Genomic DNA, 14581 nt, shown 5'->3' with positions numbered 1-14581 from the left:
TCACACTCACAGTCACATCTTACCTAAGCAGGATCAGGTGTTTCTGGTTACAGGAAAACATAAATTATTAGAAAAAATACATATTGAAAATATTTATTTCAGGAATTATTGATGTGAGTCTTCAGCATGTCAATGTGTTTAACTGAAATGTAATAATGCCTTACTTCCTAAAATATTTAAAGTAACTTTCAAGTTCCAATTTATCATTAAAAAGAACCAAAAATAAATATTTAAAGTTAGTTTAATTTACAATGATTTTTTTAAAGATTCATCTTCTGGAGATTTTACTTACGTATACTGAAAAACTATTACCCTTATTAAATAATTATCTTCATACCATCTAACAAATAATTCCTGGTAATTTTCAAATAAATTTTATTTGTGTTAAGTTTTCAAGTTATTTTAAAGAGTATTATCTGCTACCACATATTTACTGAAATGCTGGTAAGACATATAAATACATTTTTTTTGTGTCATAATACATCAAAATATTGTTGAATGTTGAATGTTTTATTTTTGTATTCAATGTTAACATATATTGTGAATATAGTTTGTGCAAAGAACAATGAACATGTAAATGCAACAAGTTTATTGAACAAAAAAGATTCACACATATTCAGTGCATCACCACACAGCAAGACAGATGTTGAGTTGGTTTGGGTATCGTGCAGAATGAGGTCTTAAGTGGCTAAATGTGAGTCTACACATGGTCTATGTTGTTAATACGTGGACAAAGTGAAATAATTTAAAAACCATTACCCATGCAATATAAGAGTAGGATGAATCTTGGGACTGAAACTACATTTTTCGTATAAGTCATAAGTAGTTTTGGTTCTTAAGGATTTTTTATGAAAACTTATAAAGTAAAAAGTCTATGTAGTAACATTGATAGCGAATGAAAATGTCCAACAGTGAAAACATGTGGAGAAAATAGGGTCCCGTCATATAGATATAGGAAAATTTTAATTTTTTGTTGGAAATCCCTCATGATAGAGAAAAAGGACATTGCGAAAGGCTGTTTCCTCAAGCTTGCATGTGGGATGTAGCAGAGTAAACAAGCTTAAAATTAGTGATACATGATATTTAAGTTTAGTACAGTAATAGTAAACTGCAGAATAGCAGCTTTTGATGTTTTGGGCTTGAGAGTTGTACTAAAATGTTCTGTATTGCAATCTGAGAGTATCGGTTATTTATGTCAAAAGCTAGAGTGTCGTAATGATTTTAGTGAAGCATATGCTATTTTAAACGTAGTGTACGAATCACTAGCTTGAATGGTATAGTGTATGTATGATACAGTAATTTGTAGAAGTGTATACTGTAGTAAGCTTGAGTGTAAATACATTTTTTTTTGTGTAAATACATGTATGATACCATATACCTGAGTCTAAACATCGATCTCTATTACTACAACTTATTGTAGACTTTGGAATGGGGATCAGAAACCATTTAAAACGGCTATGACTAAAAAAATGGTAAGACCTAGCAAAGAATTGGAAAAGATTTCACGGTCAGAAATGTAATGTTCTACCACACGCTCTTAGGCGTTTCCCCAAAATCATACCACTTCAACCCCAAACGTCCTACTTCTAAAATTTTAAAAAATTATTGAATTTTCAACGCCTTTTTAAATAATTTAAACTAATTTTCGGACATACATTTGTATTTTTAATGCTCTTATCACTGAAGGAAAACTCCCAAAAAGTGATATTAAAAACATTTCATCCCCTCAATAAATTTTAAAATGGTGGATTTTAGAAATATTCAAAATGTTTTAAATGGGCACTGCTTGTGCAATGACCTACTGTAACTCATTCACATACGTGCTACATACTTGACATCTTGTAGGATGGTGTACTAATTAATACCCTAAATATTTAAGAAATTTGCATTATCAAATATTTACCCACCCCCTTCTAACAAAGGAATACCTAAAACAATACTATACTAAACCCCCCTACACAAAATTGAACTCCTCAATATTTCTCTATAAAACTTTTCAGGTGCATTGCAATACATTATTATAGCCAGTCATAAAACTTGACATGTAGCAGGATTAATTTCCCAAAGTTCAAACATTAACATCTTTAAATCTTAATGTTATTTTGATTTGTCTTGGCTTCCTGACGCTTCTAGGTCTTGACCATTCATTTCCCCCCCCAACCAGAAGTTTCAAATTCCCCTCTATGTTATTTTTAAGGGTAATAAGCTCAAAAGTGGCTTACTGTGCTATGCTGACTGAACCGTTTAGAAACGTGCTAGAGACTTGAATTTTTCCAAGGATGTAGTAAGTAATCTAATAAGCTATCGTTGTATTAATAGAGACCGATGGAGTCCAAACTATTTCTCCACAGAGTATGACATTGAAAGTTGGGGTTTCTTTGAGTTGTTACTGAAAGTGTATGTAATAGTCTTACGTATAATCTTGAGTCGTAATTGCATAACTTTTAGTGCGGCAGTGTATGAAATTTCAATCTTGAGTGTAGTAGTATATAATGTAGTGAGCTTGAGTGTAGCAGTGTATGATATAGTAAACCTGAGTATATAGTATTTCCTCGTAGTGTATCATATTTGTGCTGTTGGTTACAAGCGTGATGTGGTGCGTGTTACCTAGGTCTAGTGTAGTGCAGGTGGCGAGAGCCCAGAGTGTAGCAGTGTATGATATAGTAAACCTGAGTATATAGTATTTCCTCATAGTGTATGAGATTTGTGCTGTTGGTTACAAGCGTGATGTGGTGCGTGTTACCTAGGTCTAGTGTAGTGCAGGTGGCGAGAGCCCAGAGTGTAGCAGTGTATGATATAGTAAACCTGAGTATATAGTATTTCCTCATAGTGTATGAGATTTGTGCTGTTGGTTACAAGCGTGTGTGGTGCGTGTTACCTAGGTCTAGTGTAGTGCAGGTGGCGAGAGCCCAGAGTGTAGCAGTGTTTGATATAGTAAACCTGAGTATATAGTTTTTCCTCATAGTGTATGAGATTTGTGCTGTTGGTTACAAGCGTGATGTGGTGCGTGTTACCTAGGTCTAGTGTAGTGCAGGTGGCGAGAGCCCAGAGTGTAGCAGTGTATGATATAGTAAACCTGAGTATATAGTATTTCCTCATAGTGTATGAGATTTGTGCTGTTGGTTACAAGCGTGATGTGGTGCGTGTTACCTAGGTCTAGTGTAGTGCAGGTGGCGAGAGCCCAGAGTGTAGCAGTGTATGATATATTAAACCTGAGTATATAGTATTTCCTCATAGTGTATGAGATTTGTGCTGTTGGTTACAAGCGTGATGTGGTGCGTGTTACCTAGGTCTAGTGTAGTGCAGGTGGCGAGAGCCCAGAGTGTAGCAGTGTATGATATAGTAAACCTGAGTATATAGTATTTCCTCATAGTGTATGAGATTTGTGCTGTTGGTTACAAGCGTGATGTAGTGCGTGTTACCTAGGTCTAGTGTAGTGCAGGTGGCGAGAGCCCAGAGTGTAGCAGTGTATGATATAGTAAACCTGAGTATATAGTATTTCCTCATAGTGTATGAGATTTGTGCTGTTGGTTACAAGCGTGATGTGGTGCGTGTTACCTAGGTCTAGTGTAGTGCAGGTGGCGAGAGCCCAGAGTGTAGCAGTGTTTGATATAGTAAACCTGAGTATATAGTTTTTCCTCATAGTGTATGAGATTTGTGCTGTTGGTTACAAGCGTGATGTGGTGCGTGTTACCTAGGTCTAGTGTAGTGCAGGTGGCGAGAGCCCAGAGTGTAGCAGTGTATGATATAGTAAACCTGAGTATATAGTATTTCCTCATAGTGTATGAGATTTGTGCTGTTGGTTACAAGCGTGATGTGTTGCGTGTTACCTAGGTCTAGTGTAGTGCAGGTGGCGAGAGCCCAGAGTGTAGCAGTGTATGATATAGTAAAGCTGAGTATATAGTTTTTCCTCATAGTGTATGAGATTTGTGCTGTTGGTTACAAGCGTGATGTGGTGCGTGTTACCTAGGTCTAGTGTAGTGCAGGTGGCGAGAGCCCAGAGTGTAGCAGTGTATGATATAGTAAAGCTGAGTATATAGTATTTCCTCATAGTGTATGAGATTTGTGCTGTCGGTTACAAGCGTGATGTGGTGCGTGTTACCTAGGTCTAGTGTAGTGCAGGTGGCGAGAGCCCAGAGTGTAGCAGTGTTTGATATAGTAAACCTGAGTATATAGTTTTTCCTCATAGTGTATGAGATTTGTGCTGTTGGTTACAAGCGTGATGTGGTGCGTGTTACCTAGGTCTAGTGTAGTGCAGGGGGCGAGAGCCCAGAGTGTAGCAGTGTATGATATAGTAAAGCTGAGTATATAGTTTTTCCTCATAGTGTATGAGATTTGTGCTGTTGGTTACAAGCGTGATGTGGTGCGTGTTACCTAGGTCTAGTGTAGTGCAGGTGGCGAGAGCCCAGAGTGTAGCAGTGTATGATATAGTAAACCTGAGTATATAGTATTTCCTTGCAGTGTATGAGATTTGTGCTGTTGGTTACAAGCGTGATGTGGTGCGTGTTACCTAGGTCTAGTGTAGTGCAGGTGGCGAGAGCCCAGAGTGTAGCAGTGTTTGATATAGTAAACCTGAGTATATAGTATTTCCTCATAGTGTATGAGATTTGTGCTGTTGGTTACAAGCGTGATGTGGTGCGTGTTACCTAGGTCTAGTGTAGTGCAGGTGGCGAGAGCCCAGAGTGTAGCAGTGTATGATATAGTAAAGCTTAGTATATAGTATTTCCTCATAGTGTATGAGATTTGTGCTGTTGGTTACAAGCGTGATGTGGTGCGTGTTACCTAGGTCTAGTGTAGTGCAGGTGGCGAGAGCCCAGAGTGTAGCAGTGTATGATATAGTAAAGCTGAGTATATAGTATTTCCTCATAGTGTATGAGATTTGTGCTGTTGGTTACAAGCGTGATGTGGTGCGTGTTACCTAGGTCTAGTGTAGTGCAGGGGGCGAGAGCCCAGAGTGTAGCAGTGTATGATATAGTAAAGCTGAGTATATAGTATTTCCTCATAGTGTATGAGATTTGTGCTGTTGGTTACAAGCGTGATGTGGTGCGTGTTACCTAGGTCTAGTGTAGTGCAGGTGGCGAGAGCCCAGAGTGTAGCAGTGTATGATATAGTAAACCTAAGTATATAGTATTTCCTCATAGTGTATGAGATTTGTGCTGTTGGTTACAAGCGTGATGTGGTGCGTGTTACCTAGGTCTAGTGTAGTGCAGGTGGCGAGAGCCCAGAGTGTAGCAGTGTATGATATAGTAAACCTGAGTATATAGTATTTCCTCATAGTGTATGAGATTTGTGCTGTTGGTTACAAGCGTGATGTGGTGCGTGTTACCTAGGTCTAGTGTAGTGCAGGTGGCGAGAGCCCAGAGTGTAGCAGTGTATGATATAGTAAAGCTGAGTATATAGTATTTCCTCATAGTGTATGAGATTTGTGCTGTTGGTTACAAGCGTGATGTGGTGCGTGTTACCTAGGTCTAGTGTAGTGCAGGTGGCGAGAGCCCAGAGTGTAGCAGTGTATGATATAGTAAACCTGAGTATATAGTATTTCCTCATAGTGTATGAGATTTGTGCTGTTGGTTACAAGCGTGATGTGGTGCGTGTTACCTAGGTCTAGTGTAGTGCAGGTGGCGAGAGCCCAGAGTGTAACCCCGCTTCACCTGAACTCCTCGACACATCGGGTGAAACGCTTGTTTCCTGTAACCAGAACACCCTGTATGTCACCGGCCCATGTCCCTTACCTATCGTCCTCCCTGTGGAGGCGTCGATGGTCCTGGGCGGCTGGGGACTCTGCCCTCTTGGCTGCCACTCCACGACACACAGGGTGGTAGACGAATCTCCTGGAATAACATAGTAGCAGACTTCTGTAAACTGACTCCCTCGATAGCAAGAACACGCTATTTTTTAAGACGTTATTTGCCGCTTTGAACCTTGTATTGCCCGACAAAGGCTTCGTGGCTTTGCGAGAAACGTATGCAGCAAAGATGAACTGGTTCAGTACAAAAGTGAAACGTACTGATATTTGGATCAGTATGCGAACTTACGACATCACTACAATGTCTTTAAATTGAAAACAAAACAAATGAAACATTAGAATACTTTTAACATATTTTTCCTTGTCAATTCTGCTCTGATATGACGTATTATTTGTTAAATACCTGTCTTGCTATCGAGGTAAGGTGCACTTGAGATAGAATTGGAAAGTCTTGCTTTTGAAAACCAAACCAAAACTTGTAATATATTATGTAGCAGGTAACGAATTTATTGCCACATACGAATTATTTATACAAAACTTATGTTTGCCTACCTTGATCTAATAGTAAGTACTTTTGTGATCCCTTGATATTGAGGTAGATATACTTTGTTGAGGTAGATGTTAAAAGTTCTTCTTATGAAAAGGTATACAAAAGTTGTTATGTATCCTATTCAGTGCAAGATTTATGACTTGATCGACCATAGGACTTGCCATACTGCATTAGTACTAAACTGTATTTTGATCATCGTACAAGCCAGTATAAACATTCCTGAGTAGTAGGCTGAAGTTTTAGGAAACATAAATAATAATTCTTCATAGTACGACAAATCACAATTTGGCAGCTACCACATTCAGCTGCATATAATATTTTAACGCACATCACAGAACTAGTTCTGCTGAACGTCACAGAATTAGTTAAAAACAACACATTCATTACAATCTCATCTTGGAGTGATAATCAAAGTTTTCAGAAAGTTTTGTTTTAAATAAGTTATATTTATGTGCCTGTTAAATTATATTACAGTTTTTAGCAGATCATTAGAATTGTGTGTATTAATTCGTAAATATCAAAATATAAAAATTATGAAAAAAGAATATCTTTAAATAAAATGAGGGAAGTTCAAATAGTTTTTAGAGGTCTAAATAAATTTGTAAAATATTAATGAATATTGCTTAAAATATTACTTGATACTCTTGAAGGTTTTGTAAGAAGCCTTTTGTCAAATCAACATGATATTCTCTTTGGATTTATGACTTTGATTGGACAGGAATTATCTACAGTGATGTTGTGTTATCAATGAATACAATTTATAGTGGTTTGTATTCATTGGTGTTATCAACAGGTAACATGATTTATCATTTACGTATCTTGCGAAACGTCAATCTGTTTTGTACTTAAGGTTCTGTTTGATTTTATACTGACAAAACTATCCACGGTGTTGCATAAGTATAGAAAATTCATTACCGGTATATTTTCGGTCCGTAGAAAACAATTAATTTACGTGGTGACTTATAAATTTTAAATTGTTTTATCCTTCTATAAGTAAATTTTAAAAGTATATTCCTCCATTTTGTAAATTATACAAATATCGTTCATAAAACGAAGGTTTATTTTGAGTTTAACCAAAAATTGCACATGATCCTAAAATATACTTCACACAAAGGCTTTAGGAGCTATTTCCGAGTATAAAATAAACACAAATACTGTAAATATGATTGGCAATACTATCCATTGGTGTACAGTTATTTATAGAGCTACGTTTCTTAGGTTGTCAAAAATGTACAAGTTTAAAAAATTATTGCTGTTTAAATTAATTGTATACATTGGGATAATAGAAATTCGACACAAATTTGCAAGTAATATAAATGCATATATTAAATAAAGTAATATAAATATTATATAACTAAACAATGAACGTCAAAATAATGAAAACTGATTGGAATAAAATAAGATACATTGAAAAGTATAGAGGAATATGTAAAACCTAAAAAATAAAATTACTGTTGATCGATGACTACCATAAGAAATCATATATTTTCAAAATTGACAAATCCCTTGCAGTAACTAAATAATATTTGTAACACGTATTTGCGTTTTAAGTTTAGACTTAGCTAGAAAGTTATTCAGCCATAATCAATATGGCAAACAATCGTCAAAACAAGCTCATACACCAGTCTATATCTTATTCAGAATTTTATTCCAGAATATGTATTTTGTCTAGTGAATAAAAAAGAGAAAAAATAAACACAAAATAAAACCTAAAAGTTACTTTAAAAAAACATTTTACATGTTCTGAATCAATGTAATTTATTTATAAATGTTTGATGTTTGACAGGGGAAGATAAGCTGGGCTCAGTATAAGCCTTTTACTGCCTTCAAATTGCTAAACAAGGGATCTTCTACGACATTGATACTGACAAAACCTCAACGTTTCCAACGATTTAAAGATATTAAAAATATCTTTATTTTATTTAAAATTGTATATTGATTGTGCCCTAGTTGATTGAATTCTACTTAGGTAATTAAATACCCCCGTCACAGCAAACCTGCCGACTAAGCGAATTTCCATTTACCTGGCTGGATTTATACTAAAATATTCTCAGAAAATTGTCAGATTTATTTCTTATTTAAATAACTTTAATTTTAATGAGCACCTAGGTTTGCTCCTTCAGGGAAGTATTGAGGTGTGTTTTTATTGAAATGTTGATAGCTTAGTATGAAATAAACAATACCCCCGCCGCAGCAGACCTGCAGACTTAGCGAATTTCCATTTGCCTGATTGGATTTAAACTAAAATGTCTCCTTAAAAATATCACATTTATTCCCAATTTAAACAGAATTAGTTTAATGAGTACTTAGGTTTGCTGCAACAGGGGGGGGGGGTAAAAAGTTTTTTTTATGTAAAATATTAAAAGGTACTGTGGTTTAGTAATAAATTAATGAATTTTCCAAATTTGATCAAAATATGTTCACAAACAAGCAAACAACAACAGTTGACTTATTCTTCATAAGAATAACATGGGAATTTTAAAATTACAATTTTTTGGAATTTTCTCCGTAACAATTAAGCGCATAATAGCGCTTCAATATACTAAATTATTTGTTTTTTAAGCTCTACAAAATGGTTTAAAAAGAAATTGTGAAATTTTGTGTTTTTAGGGTCAAAAATGGGAAAAACCTATTTTTACCCCATAAAACCCCCCATAAACCCCCGTTCCCATAGTCCGATCATGCTGGTTCGCGAACTCATTCAAGTTAATCCCGCCTTACACCTTCAAACCAAATTTGATCAAAATCGGACAAAAATTACTCAAGTTATCGTGCGGATGGACACACACATATATATATATATATATATATCTATATATAGATATATAAAAATTTGAACGAATGGTGTTTTTGGCCTCTGGGGACATCAAAATGAAAAAGTAAATCGGTCCCGGGCTTAGGTCTTACCATGAGACCTACGGTAATAGCTACTTCCCTATAGGGAAATTCGCTAAAATTGCCAAATTTGATTAAAATATATCCATAAACAGGCAAACTACAACAGTTTATTTATTCTCCTCAAGAATAACATGGGAATTTTAAATTTAAAGTTTTATTTAACTATCTCTGCAACCGTTAGGCATACAACAACGCTTCATTATACACAATTATTTTTTTTAAGCTCTACAAAATGGTCTGGAAAGAAATTGTGAAATTTCATGTTTTTAGAGTAAAAAATGGAAAAAACCCCAATTGTTATCCCATAAAACCCCCCATAAACCCCCGTTCTTATAGTCCGACCATGCTGGTTCACAAACTCGTTTTAATAAACGTAGGATTTCACATTTATACAAAATTTCATCGAAATCGGATCATTTTTGCTCGAGTTATCGCGCTAACAGACACATGAATTTGAACGGATGGTGATTTTGACCTCTGGGGACCTCAAAACCAAAAAGTAAATCAGGCCCGGGTCCAGGTGTTACGATAGGTACTACGGTAATAGCTTTTTCCCTATATGGAAAATTAGCTAAAAGGTAATTCGTGACCATTATGAGCTTCCTGAATGATCTTTTTGCTTTTAATTTTATGTTGATCGAACCTCTTTAAGCCTCACACTTTGATTTGTTTGATCTTTTAAGGCTTATATTTAATTTTTTGACATTTTTAGCGAAATAAACAACCGAATTAGTGTAGCAAAGATTATTTTTTATTAAAAATAAAAATGATCGGAATTATTTAAAAGTCATTAATTTATTTTATTATTTTCATTTATTTGCTTTAACAATATTTTCGAAGAATGTAATATTAAACTCACATTATTTTACTCTTTTGATTGAATTTATATTTGCTCACAACAAGATAACGTGAAAAGTAAAAGTCACTAGTGAAATATTGTTTGATAGATTATAAAGAATTATGTACTACAGATGGCTCCAATTGCAGGGTGATAACATTTTTAGACCAATAATTATAAACGAACAAATACAATATATTATTTTTTAAGGATTATTATGCAATTAGCTTTAGCTTAGTTTAATTCATTTAGGCATTCTTTCATGAAAAATTGTAGAGATCATAGTTATAACTTATATTTTAATTATTAAATTTTATATCATAGTTTCGTAATGAATTATAAGTAATAATTAGTTTAAATGAATTATCAATAAATTAAACATTGTATTTTAAAACATTATCTACTATCTATTATAGTACTACGTACTACGGCAAGGCTAAAGCTGCGATATTCAGTACAAGCCATGTTTAGAGTAGCCATTGGGTGTTGGTGATGTTTTAAGTTTTTGTAGTTTTTGGGAGCGAAGCTTCGTTGTTTTAAAACTTACTGACAAAGACAGGTTATTGATTCAAACACCACAATCACTCTTTGATTCTCATCCTCAGATACAGACAAGCTGAAAACCCAAACATTAATCAGATAATATAACACACGATGTTTATTCAAAATAATGTTCTTTCAACATTTATTTTTCATTTTACCCTCTCAGTTGGGGCCACATTGAAAAAATCTGTTGACTAAGTCCAAATTTAAAAGGGTTTTTAAACTTATAATTAGTAGCCTATTTGCAATGAGATGTTTAAAAAATACATTTATTGTATAATAAAATTAGTTAGAGCACTAACAAACTGAAAAACATAAAACCAACTTAATTTGACACCAGATGATGATGTAACTATCAATTATTAGCTTAGGTATGTATTTAATCAAGGTACCACACGCCTAAAATAGCATAAGACCATAAATATTGTGTCCTGTAACGGTCAATCAATTATGCAGTTTGGCGTGTTTCCTACCTGAACACAACGGCGTTTGTTCAAGTTTTAAAGTAACTTAGATAAAAAAATGCAAGAGTGAAAAAATTAAGAAACATCCATGAAACTTTGCTTAGAAAAACTTCAGTAATAAGGAAACATGTTTGCAGTTTTCATAGTTAGGAAAATGAGGCAACTCTTCTAAACATGTGTGCACACAAGTGGAATAATACATGCATTTAAAAAATGTTGACGAAGTGAAGCACAAATTAACTGCCTATTGTAATTACGTTGTTATACATTTTTTACATAAGTTAAAATATTTACTAATTTATTAAATTAAGTAGCTTTACAACTTGGGTTTTAGTTCATCGAAATACCCTAATTAGATCTTAAGCTCTCCTTAATCACGTCGGAACCATTGCAGGCCTTGGATTTAAATTAATTTGACTTCATTCAGATAAAAAATAACAATAATTAATATTAATTTAAAATTTGTTAATAATAAAGTAACTACTAAAATTCATCAACAATTAACATTCAAGGTAAACACCCCAAGGAGTAAAGGACCTTTCAAACGATTTAAAAGCAGCTTTGGTAGTAGTACTATTTATTGGGTTATTTTTATGAGTCATGGCAGTATTATATGATTTTACTGATTTATTTTTACCGATACTTAACCAAGGGTAGAAAATTGTACTACCTTAAATAAGTAAAATCTTTCTTCACTGTGCTCCTGTTAAACCTTTTTGATAACAAACCGTTTAAACTGTATCAAAAATATTGCAATTGTCTGCAGATTGTATGTTATTAACATTCGTGCAATCAGGTAAAGACGTTTGAAATATTTTGAAGCATATAAATTGTATGTACAGTATCATGGTGCTGTACTACTGTACATATATATACAGGGTGTTCAAAATAGGTGGGGACATATTTTACCTCGTGATTCATTGGGCCAAAAAAAAGATAAAATCAAGAATGACATTTTTTTCAAAATCACTTCGTTAACCAGATATCCGCCATTTTGTATTTTATACATAAACATTTTTATCTTTTAATATTTTCAACCGATCCTTATGAAACTTTGTATGTATGTTAAGGTAAACGAGACCCATGTCAAAAAAAGTTCATATCGATTCAACTTAAAACTTTAAAATGGCGGCCATTTTAATTTGTTTAACTTAAATTACTCAAAAACGGCTAATGTTATGAAAAACTGTCAAGAACACTTTTATTTAGCCTTTTTAATTCCCTATCAAACGATACCAAGTTTAAAAATATCAAATAAGAAATAGCTGAAATATTACGATTTGTAGTTGTAAAATGGGGCAAACCTGACTAGCTTCTGCCTTATTCTACACCATTTTACAAAAAAATCGTAATATTTAAGCTATTTCTTATTCGATCTTTTTGAACTTGGTATCGTTTGATAGGGAATTAAAAAATCTAAATAAAAGTGTTCTAGACAGTTTTTCATAACATTAGCCGTTTTTGAGTAATTTAAGTTAAACAAATTCAAATGGCCACTATTTTGAAATTTTAAGTCGAATCACGATTAATTAACTTTCTGACATTGGTCTTTTCTACCTTAACCTACATACCAAGTTTTATAAAGATCGGTTTGAACAAATTCAAAAATAAAAATGTTTATGTAAAAAATAAAAAATGACGGATATCTGGTTAACGAAGCGATTTTGGAAAAAAATTTTTCTTGATTTTCTCTTTATTTTGACCCAAGGAATCACTAGGTAAAATATGTCCCCACCTTTTTTGAACACCCGGTATATATAAAAAAATTAAATTTGCTACGGTTTAATAAGTTTTTTTCAGTTCGGCTTAGGTTCAGCTTAAGGGTTTTTACAGTTAATAATATTTTACATCAACGCACAACGTGACCCAAATCAACCACATTAAAAAAATTCTAAACTAGCTAGAACTTCTACATTGCAATTAAATGTCCATTTCAACCCAAGTCAAAGATATCATGTCATTCACTACAGTGTATCCTTATTACTACATGTCCTGTAGTTTATTACTCTATGCGTATTACTCCATGTCCCGTTGTTTGTTACTCTATGTGTACCTGCAGTTGACGCCAGCTGGGCCCGGAGCAACGTCACAACTCAGCAACAGCAAGGCTCCCATGACTCCGAGACATAGTAACGACCACGGGCTCCTCATGGTTCTGCAACAGACAATTACGTCACCAGCAGTAGGTCTAGTGTCGGTGACATCAACACACTTGCTATATGGCGTAGGAAAATCTAAGTGAACGGAAAGTATTTATCTGCAATATCCGAGTTAAAGGTTGCAGAATAATTTAGTTCGACAAACTAGAGCTAGCTAGTGGCAGCCTTTAATAAATAAACGACGTTTTTAAAAATGTATTACAGTTTGGAAATGTAACGAAAAAAAGATATAGTATACACAATATTGTATTCTTATTATTTGCAATAAATTAAATTAGAACCTTGATAACCATGGTATCAAAATGTTCAAAAAGTTGTACAAATAAAACAAAAATTAAAATTGGACAACATTTTTTTACTTGGACTCAGAAAATATGTTAAACTTTAAACGCGATTTTACGAAAAGTAAATCATTTAAAAACAATATTCTTAACTTTGACGACTTCGTCAAATATTAGTATGGCACTTTTCAGCAAGAAAAAAAAAAACTGCAAGAAAATGTGAATAACTCAAAATATGTATGATGTATCATAAGGTCCCTTTTCCCAGAACACATCACTTGTATTATAGGAAATATATGAATGTGAATGGATGGTGTTTTGGGCCTCTGGGGACATCAAAACGAAAAAGTAAATCGGTCACGGGTCCAGGTCTTACCACGAGACCTACGGTAATAGCTTATTCCCTAGTCTATATGGGAAATTCGCTAAAAGATTACTTAAGAATAGCTATTAAAAAAAAAAAAAAACTACCCCGATTGCATTTAATAAATAAAATGGGGTTTTGTCCGATATTTAGTGCAATATACAGTTTCGAAACAATACCACGAATTGCAAAGAATGTTACAACAATCAATATTCCTTTTAATAATGAAGCTGGTGAAGATATCTTGTGGTTTTAGGTCTTTGCTTAGAAAAACTAACAACAATTTCAATATATTTGAAAATCTTTACTCTTTTTACGGCGTAGCTTTGCAGATAAACTAACTATATAAGGCAAGCATGAAAGTAGAACAAACTTTTTAATTGATTTTACAAGTTACTCAATACTAAGAAACTCTTATTAATTCGAGTATTATTTATCGTGACAGTAGTTTACAATTAGTAGTAAAATAAAAAAATTTCATACAAACTCATGTTCAAGTATTATATTGATCTCATATTATATTATGGTATTGGTTCATTGCAAAATACAATTAAATATTAAATATTCATATTTTATCTATTTTTGTGGTTAGCATTTTTTTAACCTTTGTTCCAACCCTACCGAAAAATATGTACAAGAGAGTAAATTAAAACATCAAGACCTCTAGGGAAATGTCTGCAACAATAGAATTAGTGGTTTAGCAATTATGTCTGCACAAAAGGTAATTTAATAAAAACA

At 33.7% G+C, this 14581-nt stretch overlaps 1 protein-coding gene across 1 annotated transcript in view; it reads right to left on the bottom strand.

Annotated features, from left to right (window-relative positions):
* Nucleotides 1-14581, bottom strand: part of LOC128989128 (uncharacterized) — a 54807-nt gene that overhangs the window by 4630 nt on the left and 35596 nt on the right. Inside the window, exons 2-3 of the mRNA XM_054410994.1 lie at nt 13093-13194; nt 5733-5831 (exon numbers count right to left, since the gene is read on the bottom strand). Coding sequence (XP_054266969.1) covers nt 5733-5831; nt 13093-13194 — 201 coding nt within the window. The remainder of the gene's footprint in view (nt 1-5732; nt 5832-13092; nt 13195-14581) is intronic.

This window comes from Macrosteles quadrilineatus, unplaced genomic scaffold (assembly GCF_028750875.1).
Source record: "Macrosteles quadrilineatus isolate MER2022 unplaced genomic scaffold, UCM_ALF_1.0 Scaffold_3__2_contigs__length_128488019, whole genome shotgun sequence".
In the NCBI taxonomy this organism is placed as follows: domain Eukaryota; kingdom Metazoa; phylum Arthropoda; class Insecta; order Hemiptera; family Cicadellidae; genus Macrosteles; species Macrosteles quadrilineatus.
This window is presented reverse-complemented; position numbering and strand designations above follow the sequence as displayed.